The sequence below is a fragment of the Bubalus kerabau genome, chromosome 2 (genome assembly GCF_029407905.1).
Source record: "Bubalus kerabau isolate K-KA32 ecotype Philippines breed swamp buffalo chromosome 2, PCC_UOA_SB_1v2, whole genome shotgun sequence".
Lineage (NCBI taxonomy): Eukaryota > Metazoa > Chordata > Mammalia > Artiodactyla > Bovidae > Bubalus > Bubalus kerabau.
The window spans coordinates 90516160-90534768 of record NC_073625.1 but is presented as its reverse complement, the minus strand read 5'-3'; the positions used below and the strand labels follow the sequence as shown (position 1 = coordinate 90534768).

The 18609-nt window shown below is 42.9% G+C and overlaps 1 protein-coding gene across 3 annotated transcripts in view; it reads right to left on the bottom strand.

Moving 5' to 3' along the window:
- CMSS1 (cms1 ribosomal small subunit homolog) overlaps positions 1–6449 on the bottom strand; it is a 388986-nt gene extending 382537 nt beyond the window's left edge. For 2 of the 3 annotated variants that reach the window (XM_055567914.1, XM_055567915.1), the window contains exon 1: positions 6174–6449. In XM_055567914.1, the coding sequence (XP_055423889.1) occupies positions 6174–6237 (64 nt within the window). In that variant the 5' untranslated portion in view covers positions 6238–6449. The remainder of the gene's footprint in view (positions 1–6173) is intronic. The other variant, XM_055567916.1, reaches the window with a different exon arrangement.
- Between the last annotated feature and the right edge of the window lie 12160 nt (positions 6450–18609).

Below are 18609 nucleotides of genomic sequence, written 5' to 3'. Positions count from 1 at the left end.
GATAGCTACTCTAGACTGACTGAACAGGAAGGGCTTCCTATTTAGTATGTCTGAACCTAGGTCTTAATGTCAAGAAAAGGCCAACCATTCAAAATTCAGGACAGCCCAGAAAGGAAGAGTAATAGCTACTGCAAATGGATAAGACAGAATGAGCTTGGTCAGCTGCGGCACAGTATGAAGGCTGGTGTGGCTGGTACAGCATAACCTAGAGGAGAGTAAGAAGGTTCCAGCAGATAGCAACCATGGTAAGCAATCCATCGGGGGAGCCACTGACAGGTTTAAGCAGGAATGTGATGTGATTGATCACTACAGCTGCTGAGTGAAGAACAGAGGGACAAGATGGAAGCTGGGAGCCCTGTTAGCTTACTGCAGAGGTTTAGGCAAGCGAGGATAACAGCACATATTCAGATGACGTAAACAAACAAGCAAAAAATAATAATAAAAGGAAAAATAAATTCAGGATGTGTTTTGGGGACAGAGACAAGACTGGATAGATCAGACGTAATGGGTGACAAAAGTAAACGAATAAATCAGAATAATCCTAGGCCTTTGAGAAACTGGTTAATTGGTGATTGAATTTACTGAGATAGGGAAGTCTGGAGAAAAAGCAGATTTAGGGAAAAATTCAGGAGTTGGGCCTCATTTACATTTAACATTTTCATCAAATAAGTTAAGACTTCAAGAAGACAGCCAGGTATATGAGCCTTGTGTTCTAGGGCCAAGTATGAGTGTCTGGGAAGAGACTGTTCTGCAAAGTCCAATGGTGCAACCGGCTTATTTGCATCTGAGTAGTCAGTGTTCTTTAGAACAGTACACTTTGGGAGACTAAGAGTTAACAGACAATTTGACAACAATGACATATATAAACAAAAGGTTTATAAACTATTATTTTAGAGATGAAATTGTTATCATTGATAATTACATAACTTTGAGAAATTTAAGTGCACAGACTGGCTTCCTGACTGCCTGTCTATGAATCTCTGCCTCTCCACTTACCAACTGAATGACATTGGGCAAATCACTGAACCACTTAGTGCCTCAATTTCCTCCTTAAAAAAAAAGAAGATAATAGTAACTATATCATGGTTATAGAATAATCTGTGAAGATTAAATGAGCCAGTACATAGAATGCAATCAAAACAGTATCTGGCAAAGAGTCACCACTCAGTAAGTGCAAATCAGTATTGTTACCTGCTGTCTCCCTGCAGTGTACACAGAAATGTCTTCATACTTCAGTTTTCCAGTTAGATGATGAGTAAGAGATGGCATCAAAGGTTTAGAATACTCCAGGGAAGAATATGAAAAACCCTCCTCAAAAGAAGTGGAAGCGAAGAGTCCTGTAGTTTGCTAAAAATATTCTCTTTAAAAGTAAGTTATACATGTGCCAGTCATTCCTAAATCCATGTCTCCAGATGCAATCCTGAAGCTGCAGACTCATAAACCCAGCTGTCTACTGGACTCTTGACTTGATAATTTAGTGAGCATATTATTGGAATAAAAAGGGAAAACAATCAGTGTTCTCTTCAGTTAGTGAATGACTGACTGCTTCCAACAGCAAGAATTCTCTGCTCTGCTCCATAAGTCACAAAAACCGTAATGTGGGTAACATTCAGCTTCACACTGAGAAAGTGCCCAGTTTGGTGAACTGCACCTGGTCACTTTAGCACTAATGTTTTGGAATCATGATTCTGCTGCATGTACTGTTTACTGTATGTATTGCAGTAATTATGTGTTATGCAGTATTACGTATAGTTGTTTAGGCCCTAAGTCGTGTCCCACTCTTTGCAACCCCAGGGACTATAGCATGCAATTCAATAATTTCTTAAGGTAGGCAAGGAATAAAGCAGAGAATAAAGAAATAAGTGAAATGAAATATTAGAACTCAGTAGAGGATTTCTAGATTCTGTTGCCTGAGGCAGACTGGGCAGCACACACCTCAGCAGAGGCAAGTCTCAGTTGCCTTGTCCTGGGCCATGACTCCAATCCCCACCAATGATGATGCCAACAGGGTAACCAGACATCTCAAGTAGACAGTCCCAGCAAAACTCTAAGAGCATGGCTTTCCACTCTCAAAAGTGTCCAGATTGGATGAGAAATTGTATGTCTACTTGTGTACATTATCACCAAAAGTCCTGTAGCATGCATTCACTCATTCAGCTAATATCTACTAAACATCTACTAAGTGCCAGGTCCCATGTTGGGCTCCAGTACAATTCAGGATTTTAGCACAGGCATACCTTGGAGATATTTCAGTTGAGTTCCAGACCACCACAATAAAGTGAGTATCACAATACAGAAAGTCACATGAATTTTTTGGTTTCCCAGTGTGTATAAAAGTTACATTTCACTATTCTGTACTCTGTTAAGTGTGCAATAGCATTACATATAAAAAGAGTACATACCTTAAGTAAAAAATAATTTATTGCCAAAAAAGGCTAACCAATACAGGGTCAATGCAAACCTTCAATTATGTAGTATCTGTGAAGCACGATAAAGTTATGTGCAAAAAAAAAAGGAATGACTCTAGAAAAACAACAGCTTATGAAAAGCCAAACTGCTGCTGCTGCTAATTCGCTTCAGATGTGTCCGACTCTGTGTGACCCCATAGATGGCAGCCCACCAGGCTCCTCCGTCCCTGGGATGCTCCAGGCAAGAATACTGGAGTGGGTTGCCATTTCCTTCTCCAGTGCATGAAAGTGAAAAGTGAAAGGGAAGTCGCTCAGTCATGTCCAACTCTCCACGACCCCATGGATTGCAGCCTACCAGGGTCCTCCGTCCATGGGATTTTCCAAGCAAGAGTATTGGAGTGGGGTGCCACTGCCTTCTCCACGAAAAGCTAAAAGATGTATGCAAAAAAAAGGTCATATGTAGATCAAGACCTTTAGTAATGGACTCTGAATTACAAAGCACATCCAAGAAGTCATGAAAACAGCAAAAACGTTCATTTACTTGACAACAGATAGCTGGATGAGTATTATATGCGGTGTGTGTCAGGGTTTGGGCATCCATGTGTATATATAGCTTCCTCTTAGAAAATGTACATAAGAATTCACAACCCCGAATGTTAGGCTTTTGTGGTAGATAAATGTAGATAGACTTTTGAATAAATGACTAAATGCTCCATCACCTTGCCACCATAAGCATGAACTAGGAACAGGGGATTTTCAAGGAAAGATGCTTACTTTTATAGGCAAGTAGCATGCTATGCCGGAGAAGGCAATGGCACCCCACTCCAGTACTCTTGCCTGGAAAATCCCATGGACAGAGGAGCCTGGTAGGCTGTAGTCTATGGGGTCACTAAGAGTCAGACACCACTGAGCGACTTCACTTTCACTTTTCACTTTCATGCATTGGAGAAGGAAATGGCAACCCACTCCAGTGTTCTTGCCTGGAGAATCCCAGGGACGGGGGAGCCTGGTGGGCTGCCGTCTCTGGGGTCGCACAGAGTCGGACACGACTGAATCGACTTAGCAGCAGCAGCAGCAGCATGCTATGCTATGCTAAGTCACTTCAGTCGTGTCTGACTCTGTGCGACCCCATAGACGGCAGCCTACCAGGCTCCCCCGTCCCTGGGATTCTCCAGGCAAGAACACTGGAGTGGGTTGCCATTTCCTTCTCCAATGCATAAAAGTGAAAGTGAAGTCGCTCAGTCATGTCCGACTGTTCACGACCCCATGGACTGCAACCCACCAGGATCCTCCGTCCATGGGATTTTCCAGGCAAGAGCACTGGAGTGGGGTGCCATTACCTTCTCCAAGTAGCATAACACATCAGTTTTAAAAAGAACCCACCTGCCAATGCAGGAGACGTGCGTTTGATTCCTGGGTTGGGGAGATTCCCTGGAGTAGGAAAGGACAACCTGCTCCAGTATTCTTGGCTGGAAAATTCCATGGACAGAGGAGCCTGGTGGGCTACAGTCCATGAAGTCCCAAAGAGCTGGACACAACTGAGCATACACACAGTGTAACACATACAGGAATAAAGGCATTTTACAACCTTTTCTTTCAGTGACTTAAGGCGCTAGTTCTCTTTTGACTTTCAAAACAAAATATAATTCACACATTTTAGACTGATGTTTCTCTATTAACACTGGTAGGATTAGGAAACCTGAATTGGTGCAACTGTGATTTCTTCTGAACCAGAAGCATTATTCAGATTAGTTAGAAAAATCACCAGTAACTAATCAACCAAGCAGATCTCAAGGAAGCACATACACTTACCTATCTTCAAAGCAGGTAACAAAGCAAAGGCCTCTGATAAATTTAATGTTGGCAATTTTCAAAGCTCAGACTTACACTTAGAAAGAACCTAAAAAGTAAGGTGATCCTGGAGACTCCAACATACCTTGATGGGAATCCTGGCAACTTAGATGAGAGAGGCTGTAGCACTTCACAGTTCTATCTAGGTTCAAAGTTTAAAACTCTTTGTTGGTAAAACCCTTAAAAAGGCGATCTTTAAGCATCCCTCACTTTACAGATTGTGACACTGAGGACCAGAGAAGCCACACAGTAATGTGGGAAAAGTGTGATCTTGAAAGTCAGGTGCTCTTGACTAACCTCTTGCCAGATCTCTCCCTTGTCTGTCATTTAAACATGAAGGTAACACTTACCTTTTAGGCATGTTATGAATATTAAATTAAAATGCTTACTTTTTAAGCATGTTATGAAGATTAAATGAATTCATATTTATGAAAACATCTGGCATACAGTAGATATTCAATACATGTTAATTTCCTTCTTTTCAAAGGGTGACTAACTTCAGAGACATATAGCTGGCAATGGGCAAGAGAAAGGACTAGAACCAAGAATTAAGACCCCTTTACCACTCAAAAAATATTTACTTCTTAATTAGCCTTTATCCTTGAATCATGCCATGAAATATAGTTTTTAACACCTCAGTTATGAGTGGCAGGGGTTATTAAACGTGAAATACCACAACCTGCAAAAAAAGGTATTTGTGCCTTCAAGTACATACATCTGCTAAAAACAAAGCCACAAAGAGAGTCAAGAAGTTTAATCAAGGAAGTATTATATTGCCAACCTTTGTAAAAATGCCATCTGCTCAGGTTGTACCTAAAGCCTGTCCTTCTGGAAACGATGCTGTAGTAAATAGAATTCTGTTGTTTTTAATGGCTATTTCTCAACTGATATTTCAACATTAGTGTTTGTAGCAAATATGTATTAACTGTCAATCATGTGCAAGGCCCCCTGGACTCTGCAGACATGAATCAGGCTTTGGCTTTTTCTTCAAAAAATCTTAGAATCTAGTAAAGAAGAGAGGCAGACCTTGAAGAATGATTTAAAAAAAAAAATTGTATATTAAGCCAGGGACTTGAAAAATTCAAGGCCAGCCTGTGGTTAGGAGTTATTTAATGCTTTATTTAACACTGTCTACTCAAGGATAAAATGTTCACTGCACCGTCAGTGGGTACACACAACATAATAAACACATCCGAAGTGTGTTAACTGAATTCTAGTCTTGTTTCTGACACCAACCAGCTTTGTGAACTTGTCATGTTATTTGATAGCTTTAGGTCTCATGTTCCTCAGCTGTCAAATGCGTGAATCCAAGCGACTCTCCAAGTCTCAGGTTCTAAAAGTCCAAATTACATGATGATGATGATGATGATGATAGCAAGAAAAACTAAAGCTTTTATTTACTGCGCACGTGTTATGGACCAGGCATTGTGCTAAAGGGCATTATTTGTGTTATCTTCATTTAATCTTCACGACAATCATACGAAACTGGCACCATTACCCTTATTTTACAGATGAGGAAAAGGGGGCGAAACAGTATTAAAGGGCTGTAGGAGCGACCTGAACAGAAGCAGTCTGAATCTAATCCAGGAGTTAACCCTTAACCGTTACGCTCAAACTCCCAGTCTCCGCATAAACTGTCTTATCCATTAAGAAATAAGGAAAAACAGAAAACGGCTTGGGAAGGGATTCCTCCTGGCTAGAGGGCAGATCTGAGTTACTGTCACACTTGTCTGTTTCACGTGTTAGTAGATCTCTTGCCCCACTTGCTCCTCAGCGCTCGCGCGCTCCCACAGAGGCGCGCACCACCGCGGGACAGACCGCGGCCACCGCCAGCGGCTGCGCGGGCCCGGGCTGAGGCTCACGGAAGGGCTGGGTGTGCGGGAGGCCCCGCAGGAGCGCGGTCAGAGTGGGTACCTGGGCTGCTGGCTGCTCCTGCCGGCTGGTTCTCCCACCACTCGTCTCCAAGGTCGTCTGCCATCTCCACGCGGGACTCGGCCGGGGCGGACCAACAGGGAAGAGCAGGCGCTATCCGGGATTCGCGCTGCCTCAGAGCCGGGTAGCGAGCGTTGCAGCACGCGGAGCCTCTTCTCAGACACTGTCGCCTCCGCCCCGTGGCGATGACATCATAACATCGGCCCCGCCTCTCCGGCAGCCGTGTCCAACTCGTCGCAGTTTCTACACCCGTGTGGACGAGCAGGATCAGTTTGAAGACTTAAACCGCTACAAAAGCCAAAAGAAGAGAAGACACGTAAGCAAAAATAAAAGTGTATTAACTTTTTAAATGCTTATTTTAAAACTTTTTGTTTAGGTTTTATTTTTGCCGAATAGATATTGTCGAAAGTGGGAGACAGAATGCTAAGACAGTTTTTCTCCATTCATTTTCAAAGGCTTCGGATCGCGGGAGAAGACCGTAGCACGTGGATGTGTTTTCGTCTGTATGTTACAGTTTGGGCGTCAGTGTTTTTCAGTGTTTGCTTTTTTAAAAAACGTGCACACCAATACAGTATGCTGCTGCTACTGCTGCTGCTAAGTCGCTTCAGTCGTGTCCGACTCTGTGCGACCCCATAGACGGCAGCCCACCAGGCTCCCCCATCCCTGGGATTTTCCAGGCAAGAATACTGGAGTGGGTTGCCATTTCCTTCTCCAATGCATGAAAGTGAAAAGTGAAAGTGAAGTCGCTCAGTCGTGTCGAACTCTTAGCGACCCTATGGACTGCAGCCTACCAGGGTTCTCCATCCATGGGATTTTCCAGGCAAGAGTACTGGAGTGGGGTGCCATTGCCTTCTCCGAATACAGTATACTAACGCATATATATGGAGTTTAGAAAGATGGTAACAATAACCCTGTATGCGAGACAGCAAAAGAGACACTGATGTATATAGAACAGTCTTTTGGACTCTGTGGGAGAGGGAGAGGGTGGGATGATTTGGGAGAATGGCATTGAAACATGTATAATATCATATATGAAACGAGTCGCCAGTCCAGGTTCGATGCAGGATACTGGATGCTTGGGGCTGGTGCACTGGGACGACCCAGAGGGATGATACGAGGAGGGAGGAGGGAGGAGGGTTCAGGAAGGGGAACACGTGTATACCTGTGGCGGATTCATGTTGATATTTGGCAAAACCAATACAATATTGTAAAGTTATAAAATAAAAATAAAAGTGCACGTCATGACCATGAATTTTGGACCTTTGTGGTAGATGTCTGCTTTTTTTTTTTAATATATACGATATGAGGGAAGAAAATTTTCACTGGTCCAGAAGGGATTGCCCACGGACAGACCCAAGAAATCAGGGTTTCAGAGTCGACTTCCCCACATCCTCTTGGGTTGCGCTGACCCCTCTTGGTTTTGTGAAACAAGGGAAGAAAAAAGGAGCCAATTGCTGCCCAAGTTTAGGTAAGAGACCTACAATGCTGGTCTCATGTCCTGAAGTGGCAGAGATGGCCGCTTGGCACCTTGTGCTGGGGCCAGCTGGAAAGTAAGTGTGGACGATACTTTTCAGGACAGACACTGAGGTGAAAGTCATACAACATGCATTAAATACACGTGGTGTGCCTGGCACTATGTTTTGAATACGGGTTTAAAGATGAATAGGATATGATCCTGACTTCCAGATTTCACCAACTTGAGAGGGAAAGTACTGCATGTAAGAGTAAAGGTCTACGCTAATGATGGGAATGCATTCTCAGAAAGGACCGGGACTCTCAATCTGATGAGGATGAATGCGAATCAGTTCAGTCACTCAGTCATGTCCGACTCTTGGCGACCTCATGGACTGCAGAGGGCAGGCTTCCCTGTCCATCCCCGACTCCCAGAGCTTACTCAAACTCATGTCCTTAGAGTTGGTGATGCCATCCAACTCTTTCATCCTCTGACATCCCCTTCTCCTCCTGCCTTCAGTCTTTCCCATGCAGCATCAGGATCTTTTCCAAAGAGTCAGTTCTTCGAATCAGGTGGCCAAAGTATTGGAGTTTCAGCTTCAGCATCAGTCTGTCCAACGAATATTCAGGACTGATTTCCTTTAGGATGGACTGGTTGGATCTCCTTGCAGTCCAAGGGACTCTCAAGAGTGTTCTCCAACACCACAGTTCAAAAGCATCAATTCTTTGGCTCTCAGCTTTCTTTATGGTTCAACTCTCACATCCATACATGACTACTGGAAAAACCATAGCTATGACTAGACAGAACTTTGTTGGCAAAGTAATGTCTCTGCGTTTTAATATGCTGTCTAGGTTGGACATAGCTTTTCTTCCAAGGAGCAAACGTCTTTTAATTTCATGGCTGCAGTCACCATCTGTAGTGATTTTGGACCCAAGAAAATAAAGTCTCTCCTTGTTTCCATTATTAACCCATCTATTTGTCATGAAGTGATGGGACTGGATGCAATGATCTTAGTTTTCTGAATGTTAAGTTTTAAGCCAACTTTTTCACTCTCCTCTTTCACTTCCATCAAGAGGCTTTTTAGTTCTTCACTTTCTGCCGTAAGGGTTGTCACGTCTGGGTTGTGGGTATTCTTCACATCTGGGTTATTGATATTTCTCCGGGCAATCTTCATTCCAGCTTGTGCTTCATCCAGCCTGGCATTTCTCATGATGTACTCTGCATAGAAATTAAATAAGCAGGTTGACAATATACAACCTTGATGTACTCCTTTCCCTATTTGGAACCAGTCTATTTTCCCATGTTACGTTCTAACTGTCTTTCTTGACCTGCATACAAATTTCTCAGGAGGCAGGTCAGGTGGTCTGGTATTCCCATCTCTTGAAGAATTTTCCACAGTTTGTTGTGATCTATACAGTCAAAGGCTTTGGCGTAGTCAATAAAGCATAAGTAGATGTTTTTCTGGAACTCTCTTGCTTTTTCCATGATTTGATGGGTGTTGGCGATTTGATCTCTGGTTCCTCTGCCTTTTCTAAAAACCAGCTTGAATATCTGGAAGTTCACGGTTCACGTACTGTTGAAGCCTGGCTTGGAGAATTTTGAGCATTACTTTGCTAGCATGTGAGATGAGTGCAACTGTGCCGTAGTTTGAGCATTCTTTGGCATTGCCTTTCTTTGGGATTGGAATGAAAACTGATCTTTTCCAGTCCTGTAGCCACTGCTGAGTTTTCCAAATTTGCTGACATATTGAGTGCAGCACGTTCACAGCATCATCTTTTAGGTCTTGAAATAACTCAACTGGAATTCCATCACCTCCACTAGCTTTATTCATAGTGATGCTTCCTAAGGACCACTTGACTACAGATTTCAAGATGTCTGGCTCTAGGTGAGTGATCACACCATCGTGGTTATCTGGGTCATGAAGACCTTTTTTGTATAGTTCTCCTGTGTATTCTTGCCACCTCTTCTTAATATTTTCTGCTTCTGTTAGGTCCATACCATTTCTGTCCTTTATTGTGCCCATCTTTGCATGAAATGTTCCCTTGGTATCTCTAATTTTCTTGAAGAGATCTCTGGTCTTTCCCAATCTATTGTTTTCCTCTATTTCTTTGCACTGATCACTAAGGAAGGCTTTCTTATCTCTCCCTGCTATTCTTTGGAACTCTGCATTTAAATGGTTATATCTTTCCTTTCCTCCTTTGCCTTTCATGTCTTTTTTTTTTTTTTTTTCCTCAGCTATTTGTAAGGCCTCCTTGGACAACCATTTTGCCTTTTTGCATTTTTTTTTCTTGGAAATGATCTTGATCACTGCCTCCTGTACAATGTCACAAACCTTCATCCATCGTTCATCAGGCACTCTATCAGATCTAATCCCTTGAATCTATTTGTCACTTCCACTGTGTAAGGGATTTGATTTAGGATAAGTTACTGCATCTTTTATCGACCTCCTACTACCTATGCAAGAAATAGAAAACAGCATTTGGTGCATTTGTTTAGATTTTACACCTAACCTAGCCATACTGGAAAATACTGCTTTAACTCACTTATCAGTGAAGTCAAAAGGCTGCCAGTTTTGAGTAGGGGCAAAAGAAGAGAAAACTCAGCAGTGCGTCCAGGCTGTGAACATGCTGCTCTTCTTAGTTCATAATGGTGTGGCCGATTCCATGGTGCTGGATGATAGTTAATGATGCCGTGTAGAGACTGGCAGGACCTGAAAGGAGAACCACAGCACAACTCCTAGGGTTTTAGAGTACGGCCATGTCTTCAGTTTTTCCAGTAGTCATGTTTGGATGTGAGAGTTGGACTATAAAGAAAGCTGAGTGCCAAAGAATTGATGCTTTTGAACTGTAGTGTTGAAGATTCCTCAGAGTCCCTTGGACTGCAAGGGGATCAAACCAATCAATCCTAAAGGAAATCATCCCTGAATATTCACTGGAAAGACTGATACTGAAGCTGAAACTCCAATACTTTAGTCACCTGATTAGAAGAACTGACTCATTGGAAAAGACCCCGATGCTGGGAAAGATTGAAGGCGGGAGGAGAAGGGGATGACAGGGTGAGATGGTTGGATGGCATCACCGACTTAATGGACATGAGTTTGAGTAAGCTCTGGGAGTTGGTGATGGACAGGGAAGCCTGGCGTGCTGCAGTCCAGGAGGTCACAAAGAGTTGGACAGGACTGAGCCACTGAACTGATCTGAAGTGATGCCTTCATCAGCCAACTATTTAGAAAACACCTACTGACATGATACAGAGTTCTAGCCAAAACTAAGCATTTGATTGTGAGGCATCAAATGAATATATTACCAGAGCTGCTCTTCTGGACCTAGGTTTTGTAAGGTTGGGTGCACACAGCTAACACCCAGAGAAATACAAAAATTCTATACATGGGATCATATCTAAGCAGTCCAGAGGTTGTAATATACATGAACAGGTGGCAAAGATCTCTGTGTCTTGTATTTCTTACTCACGCCTATTGCTTCATGAGGTGTGACCAGTTGATGATAATGGTGGAAATATTCACAACTGATTCAGGCCTGATATGTTATTAGAGCTGAAAATGGACTGCTACTGCGCTGCAGTCCCACTAGGGAGGGCTCCTAAAGCACAGTAGTAAGGAGAGTCCTTCTAGTAGGCAGAATTTCAAGGTGTACATTGAGTTATCTCCTTTGAATGGGGAGAGAGATAACATGAGCTCAGGGTAAATAGAGCCCTGAGGAACAGTGAATTGTGTGGTTCAGTGGACCAGGGGCCTAGAAGATATAATGTTTGAAGTTCAATAGCAAGGAGATCTGGGAAGAGACATGTGCAGGGAACCAGTGGGCAAAAGTGTGTGCATCTTTGTGTCCCATGTCCAGGTCCGCTTGTGAGTATACACTATGGATGAGACACTAAATATCTAGGAAGACATACTGCCAGTTATATTTAACAAAGATGGCCACCAGTGCTTCCCATCCCACATACTCTTCTTACGATGTGACTTTGACGCACTTTCCATTGAGTAGTGGAGTCTGGTTCCCTCTCTGAAACTGGACAAGCATCTGTCACCTCCACTGGGCTTCTCAGGTAGCTCAGTGGTAAAGAATCCACCTGCCAATGCAGGAGACATGGGTTCGATCCCTGGGTTGGGAAGATCTCCTGGAAAAGGGAATGGCAACCCACTCCAGTATTCTTGCTTGGAGAATTCCATGGACAGAGGACCCTGGTGGGCTACAGTCCATGGGGTCACAAAAGAGTCAGATATGATTAAGTGACTAAACAACAGCAAAACAACTGATAGAATATGGTAGGAAAGATATTCTGTGACTTCTGAGGCTGGATCTTAAAAATCCCACTCATTTCCACGTGGCTCCCTTGGAATGTGTGCTTGGAATCCAGGTGTAGTACAGTGAGAAAACCACACAGAGAAACCACATGAAAAGGACATATGTTATTGTGGCCCACAGCTCAGCAGAGGTCCCTGCTGACTGCCAGCATCAACAGGCAGACCTGTTTATGAAAATGCTTTCAGATGATTACAGGCCCCAGTTGTTGATTTCCCTCCAGCTGTAGCCCCAGACAGCATGGAGCAGAAACAAACCATCCCCACTCTTGTCCTCAGAAGTGAATTACAGACCTACTTTTCTCATATAAGGAAAAAAACCTGCCTGTGAAACTGTTGTTTCTCCTCTGGCCACAAGAGGGACACCTTGTTCCTTAGGAAACCTATAAGTTGCAGAAACCATGCTTACTTCCCATCTCTTATGGCCTGCAGGGTACCCTGCTTAGAATTGCAATGAATTTTCCATCTTTTTCCCCACAGGACCTGGTGAAGTCAAGTGGCTTAAAGTAAAACTTATGGTTAAAAAGAGTGCATATCTTGAATATGTATGAGCCCTAGAGATCCCCTCATTTAGAAGAAACATATGATCTTTAACTTCACCTTTGGAACCAGAAAATTGACATGGGGACTACATGTTTAGGCTTAAAGAAGAAACTCAATTCTAGTTTGCCCTTTGGAGTCATTGGGTGAAAGTGGACTGTCCGCCTCTAGCTGCCAGGTCTTAAGCTCCCTAGAAGGTCACATCCACTGAAGTGGAGCAAATAGAGTAGGTGCCAGCCCCGTGGTGGTCTGCCGAACTTCCCTGGGAGAGGCTGGGGCTTCTGCTTGTGGTTTCTGGACCGCCACTGTGCTACTGCTAAGACTAAGACTCCTTACCCTTTAGTGAACACTGTGGTGAACTTATTGGTAAAGGAGGCTGCTGGAGGTCATTTTCAGTGACCTCCTACATCATGGGTTAGTCCTATTAACAGATGTTTTCCCTCTAGGATTTTTTTTTTAAGATTATTATTATCAATTGTGAAATGCACATCACATAAATTTACCATGTTAACTACTTTTGTGTATACAGTTCAGTGGCATTTGATATATACACATTGTAGTGTACCCATCTCCACCATCCATGTCCAGAACTCCTTTCATCTTGCAAACCAAACTCTACACCCACTAAGCAATACTTCCTCATCCCTTTCTCCCCCCAGCACAAAATCACCCTTCTGCTCTCTGTCTCTGGATTTGACTTCTCTATGTGTCTCATATAAGTGGAATCATACTGTTTTTGTCCTTTTGTTATTCGCTCATTTCTGTTAGCATAATGCCCCCCAGGATCATCCATGAGGTAACATGTCTCCGAATTTTCTTCTGTTGTAAAGCCTGAATAATATTGCATGGTATGCATATACCACGTTCTGTTTGTGCATTGATCCCTCAAAGAACATTTAGGTTGCTTTTACCTTTTAGATATTGTGAATAATGTTGCTATGAATTGGAGTGTGCCAACTAACTCTGCATCCCTGCTTTCAGATCTTTGAGGTATCTACTCAGAACTGGAAATGTTGGGTCACACAGTAATTCTGGTTTTCATTTTTCGAGGGTCCTCCAACTGTTTTCCACAGCTGCTACCTAACTTCACTTTCCCATCATCAGTGCACAGGACTTGCAATTTCTCCATATTCTCACCAACACTTATTATTTTTGGTATTGTTTTGTATTCTTTCATAGTAGCCATGCTAATAGGTGTGAGATAGTCCCTTTACCCTTTAGTTTTTAAAGCCAGCTGCCCTCATATCTCTTAAGGGAGAAGGATGTCACCATGACATCTGTCAATATACTCTTTGGGTAGCTGGCTGTCTCTGTTGTCTCTGGTAAGGACAATAACTAAGAAATAACTGAGGTCATCAGTCTCTCTCCGGGGGCAAGCTAATATTCTAAGCCCTCACTGGCAGGGTTTGCTTCTTAGGCAGCTGAGAACTTTTCTGTCCTGCCTTTAGGCCATATGGTGTAACAGCTCAGAGTGTGGACTGTGGAGCCAGATGCATGGGTTAAAATTTTGGCATTGCCTTTTATTAGATCTTGGACAAGTTACCTTGCCTCTGTTTCTTCCCCTGTAATATGGAGCTAATAATAGAGTCATTATAAGGAGTGACTAAGTTAATACATAAAGACACTTAAAAGCATTTTGATCCCTGGTTGTCGCTCAGTAAATAGTGGCAGTCATTACCCCTCCGTAACACACCGTATTACTGGCCACAACTTCATCTAGCCTCCCAAGTGTTGAAGATAGTTACTGTTACCACCTACTGTTTTGTAAGTGCAAAAGCTGAAGTTTAGAGACCTTAAAATAATAGACTCAAGATATCACAGCTGGTGGAGCTGAGATTGGTTCTCTGACCCTGGCCCCAGAACCCTCTCCTAACACGTTCTGTATTGGTGACTCTGATTTTGGCAGAACAAATGACAAAGACAGCATTGTTCTTGGTGAGGAAAGGCAGCTCTTACTAGCAGGCAGTTGGAGCCTGGTAAGCATTCCATCAACTTTCCCCAATGTGTTTGTCACCCACGAATGAAGAGCAGATGGGAACGTTGCTGCCAGCCACTCACTTGTCAGATGAGAACTGACTTGGCCATGCTCATTATAGAATTAATTTTTAGATCTTGGTGGTTTTTAACAAAGCATGTGAATTGTAGGTCTCCACAAGAATCATAAACTTTAATTTAGAAGTGCCTTTGAATCTAATAGTCCATTTTTACTTGCATTAAGATAGCAAAGGAAAAAAAACCTCTGAAAAGGTTCTGGATGCCTTGAAGGAAAATTCAATTAGATGGTTCTGTGTTTCAGTAACATACACAAGAAACTTCTGAGTAATTTGCTAAAATGGGATAATGTGCCCCACTTTTAAAATTCAAATTCCAGTGCACTTATCTCTAGGAATTAGCAAAAAATAATCTTCTAATGATAAAAGTCATTAACAGGTATTTGACATCATAAAGAATAGCTTACTTGAGAATAAAATTGATCCTGATACAAGTATTGGTTTTGAAAATGAAAGCATCAGAAATCCTGTGTAACTCTTTGCCAGAAGAAAGATAACTCTAAGGCTATTCCATAGATATTTTTCTTTTTCGTAATATGGAATGAGCATGATATTTACTTTTAGAGTCACAAGGACCATTAAAAAAAAAACTTTTCTGAAATATAGTAAAACATGATTGATTTGCACTCTTTGGTGGCCGTATGTATTTGTAATTCATTGTAATTCCATGTGGGTTGGGATGACATTTCCCTTTGCTGTATCTATGATGAAAGGATTTGTCAAATACATTCCTGCAACGAGTAAGGGAGATTTTAAAGCAGTTTAATCATTTTTGTATGCAAATGGTGCCACTGATTTTAAGTGAGTCTTTTCTCTCCCTTTTATTACCATAGGCCACCAGGTCTCTCTCCAGGCTCGTGGCTCCACCCTTTATCTTCTCAGCAAATACATGTTTGGAGCACAGACAGATCCCACAAGTCCGTGTATAAACTGAGCATCTATTCTTTCCCTGCCTGGAGCAGGCTCCCCTGCGAAACTGCCTGTTTCTATCAGGGGCACCATCTCTGTTTTCCAAGTGTATCAGTGAGAAGAAACCATCTTGGAGTCAAACTTCCATCTCCCTCATAAGGCCATTCTGGGATTGTCCCCAGGTTCAGTTCAGTCTATCAACTGTCTCTTCAGTTTCCAATTCTTCTTCATTCTATTTCCTAGCCCTTGAGATATCTCCATGGTTATGCAGTCCTTAAACCCTGACACTGACCTGACATTTACCCTCATTCTTGAGACTTGGTTGCTGCTGCTGCTGCTAGGTCACTTCAGTCGTGTCTGACTCTGTGCGACCCCATAGGTAGCAGCCCACCAGGTTCCCCCGTCCCTGGGATTCTCCAGGCAAGAACACTGGAGTGGGTTGCCATTTCCTTCTCCAGTGCATGAAAGGGAAAAGTGAAAGTGAAGTCGCTCAGTCATGTCTGACTCTTAGCGACCCCATGTACTGCAGCCTACCAGGCTCTTCCGTCCATGGGATTTTCCAGGCAAGAGGACTGGAGTGTTAGGCTCCCTCAACCATCAACCCATCATCCCATTCCTGGATTAAAGCTGTTCTGATCTATTCAGTGGTTTTGTTACCTGTATCATAGCTTCTCCATAGAATTATCGAAGTAACTTTTCTAAAATGCTTATGTTCATACCATTTTTTCTGCTTGAGGACCTACAATGTCTTATTGCATATTAGATAAAATATAAATGTATCTTCCCCATATGTAAAGCCCTGCATCGTGTGATTTTACTTTGGTTACTAAATATTTCCTTTATTAGTTTTTGAATAATTCTTCTGGTCTAGTCAGGCCATTTCCCTTATTTCTGCTCTTTCCCCCACCCCCACCCCTGCCCTTTCTGACTCTCTCTCTCTCTCTCTCTTTCTCTCACACACACACACACACACACACACACACACACACAATACCAGTTTCCTCTTCTATTAGAGGAAGAGAGCTATTCTTGGGATGCCCTATGCTCCATTCATCCAAATTCTATCAAATTAAAGATGATTTTTTTAAAAGTCATCTTCTCAAAAAAAAAAAAAAAAAAAACACCTGAGATTAGATTTCTTCTCACATTAGGCTTCTAAATAATCTTGGAACATATAATCTTCTGTATAGTCTTGGAGCTGGATTCAGTCACACCTCACATCAAGTTTAGCACTACCTCCCACAGCAGCCCTGAGAGATTCTTTATTCCTCCAAGCTGGTGCTGGACCAGTACTCTATGATGAGCTGTGGATGCAAAGATGAAACCATGAGGTACCTGCTCTCAAGAAGCTTACACTCTCTCAGTAGGGGAGACAGACAGTTCAGTGACCAAGCAGGAAAAGTGAAGCCACAGAAGATTGTATAGGCAAGGTCGGAAGAAGAGGTGGTGCTTGTGTGTGTCCTGAGGGCTGAAGAGGATTATCCCTCACTAGGGGTAAATCCGAGAAGCAGACAGGCCAGAGAAGCATTCCCAAGAACAGAGAAGCATGGAATGGCCTTCCTTTTTCTGAACTTCGCTGGCACGTATGCATCCAGTAAGCTGTGGAAATCAACTTGTTTAACAAACCATGATGCCCTCTAAACAGATGGTACTTTTTAAAAGAATGGTCATGTTTTCTGTTCCTCATGTGCCACTCACATTGCCTGGTAATACCAGGTGCAAAGTAGGGGCTACTCTGTGTTGTGTTTTAACATAAAGGGATACAGTAGACACATAGTAATAATGGATTTGCCCTGCTTGTCCAGCATTCTGAATTCCAGCCATTTATTCCTTCCTGCCTCTGTCTCCTGTATCTATCCTTCCATTGAATTTTGTGACTAGCACTGTGTGCACAGGAGATAACTGGTCCATGTTATGGAAGAGCCTTTAGTCATGGGATGAGATAGAGCTAGTTGGGCCACATGGAAATGGAAACTGTTGTCTTGAGCTTTCAGATTGAAGGGTTTAAACAAGTAAGTTAACCAGCCATAGACTGGTGCTCCATAGTTGCTTATTGAATGATCCCTTTATAATAAGTTATGTGATAAGTTACGATCATTCAGAGCTTGATAAGTCATCACGAAAGAATTCATTCCTTATCAGTGATGCTTTTATTAAAACCCTTAGGTTCTTGAAACAGGTCTGCTTCCCATCTGAAGCTCCACCCACCAGTATCTCCCTTCAAAATTTGTGGCTCTGGTGTGGCAAACAGTGACAGAATTTAGTACTTACAGATTAGTTTTGTGTGTGTGTGGAGGGGGGGGGAGGGTGGGTGCGTGGGGAGAAAAGAAATTTGTGGCAGTTTTTCCTTTTAGGATGGATGTGACAGATGCAGCAGCTAATTGTCCCCCAATATATGTTATATTTTCTTCTGTATTAATAGAACCTGTGATTTTTAGCTGGACATGTGGTTGTCCTAAATAAATACTCCATTTCCCACACTCCCTTGCAGCTGGTTGTGGCAATGTGACTAAATTCAGAGCATGGGATGTGGGTGGGTGATTTCAGCAACCCCTCGGTTGAGTTCTTTAGGAAGGAAGCATGCTCTCCCCTTCCTGACTTGTCCTCCTTCCCACAGCCTGGAGCAGGGCTGCAGTGGTTTGCTCTCCTGGCCCCTGGAGATGAGGGCCACACCCTCGGGTGGAAGAGCAACGCAACAGAAGGGGCCTGGGGCCCTGACTGGGGCTTCCACAGCAACCCCAGCCTCCTTACACTTGCAGCTGCTCTGTCAGAGAGAAAGAATTGTCCCCATTAAACCAGGATTGGGGCTTCCTAGTGGCTCAGACAGTAAATAATCTGCCTGCAATGCAGGAAACCCAGGTTCAATCCCTGGGTCAGAAAGACCCCCTGGAGGAGGGAATGACAATCCTCTCCAGTATTCTTGACTGGAGAATTCCATGGACAGAGGAGCCTGGCAGGCTATCATCTATGGGGTCACAAAAAGTCAGACATGACTGAGCGACTAACGCTTTCACTTTCAAGCTAGGATTATGTTAGGTCTCTGTTTCAGTAGCTAATTAACACATTAGGGGATAAACAGTTATGAAGTTCAGACAGTGTCAGCTGAGTGATATGAACAAGATGAGAAACATACTTTTAAAGGTA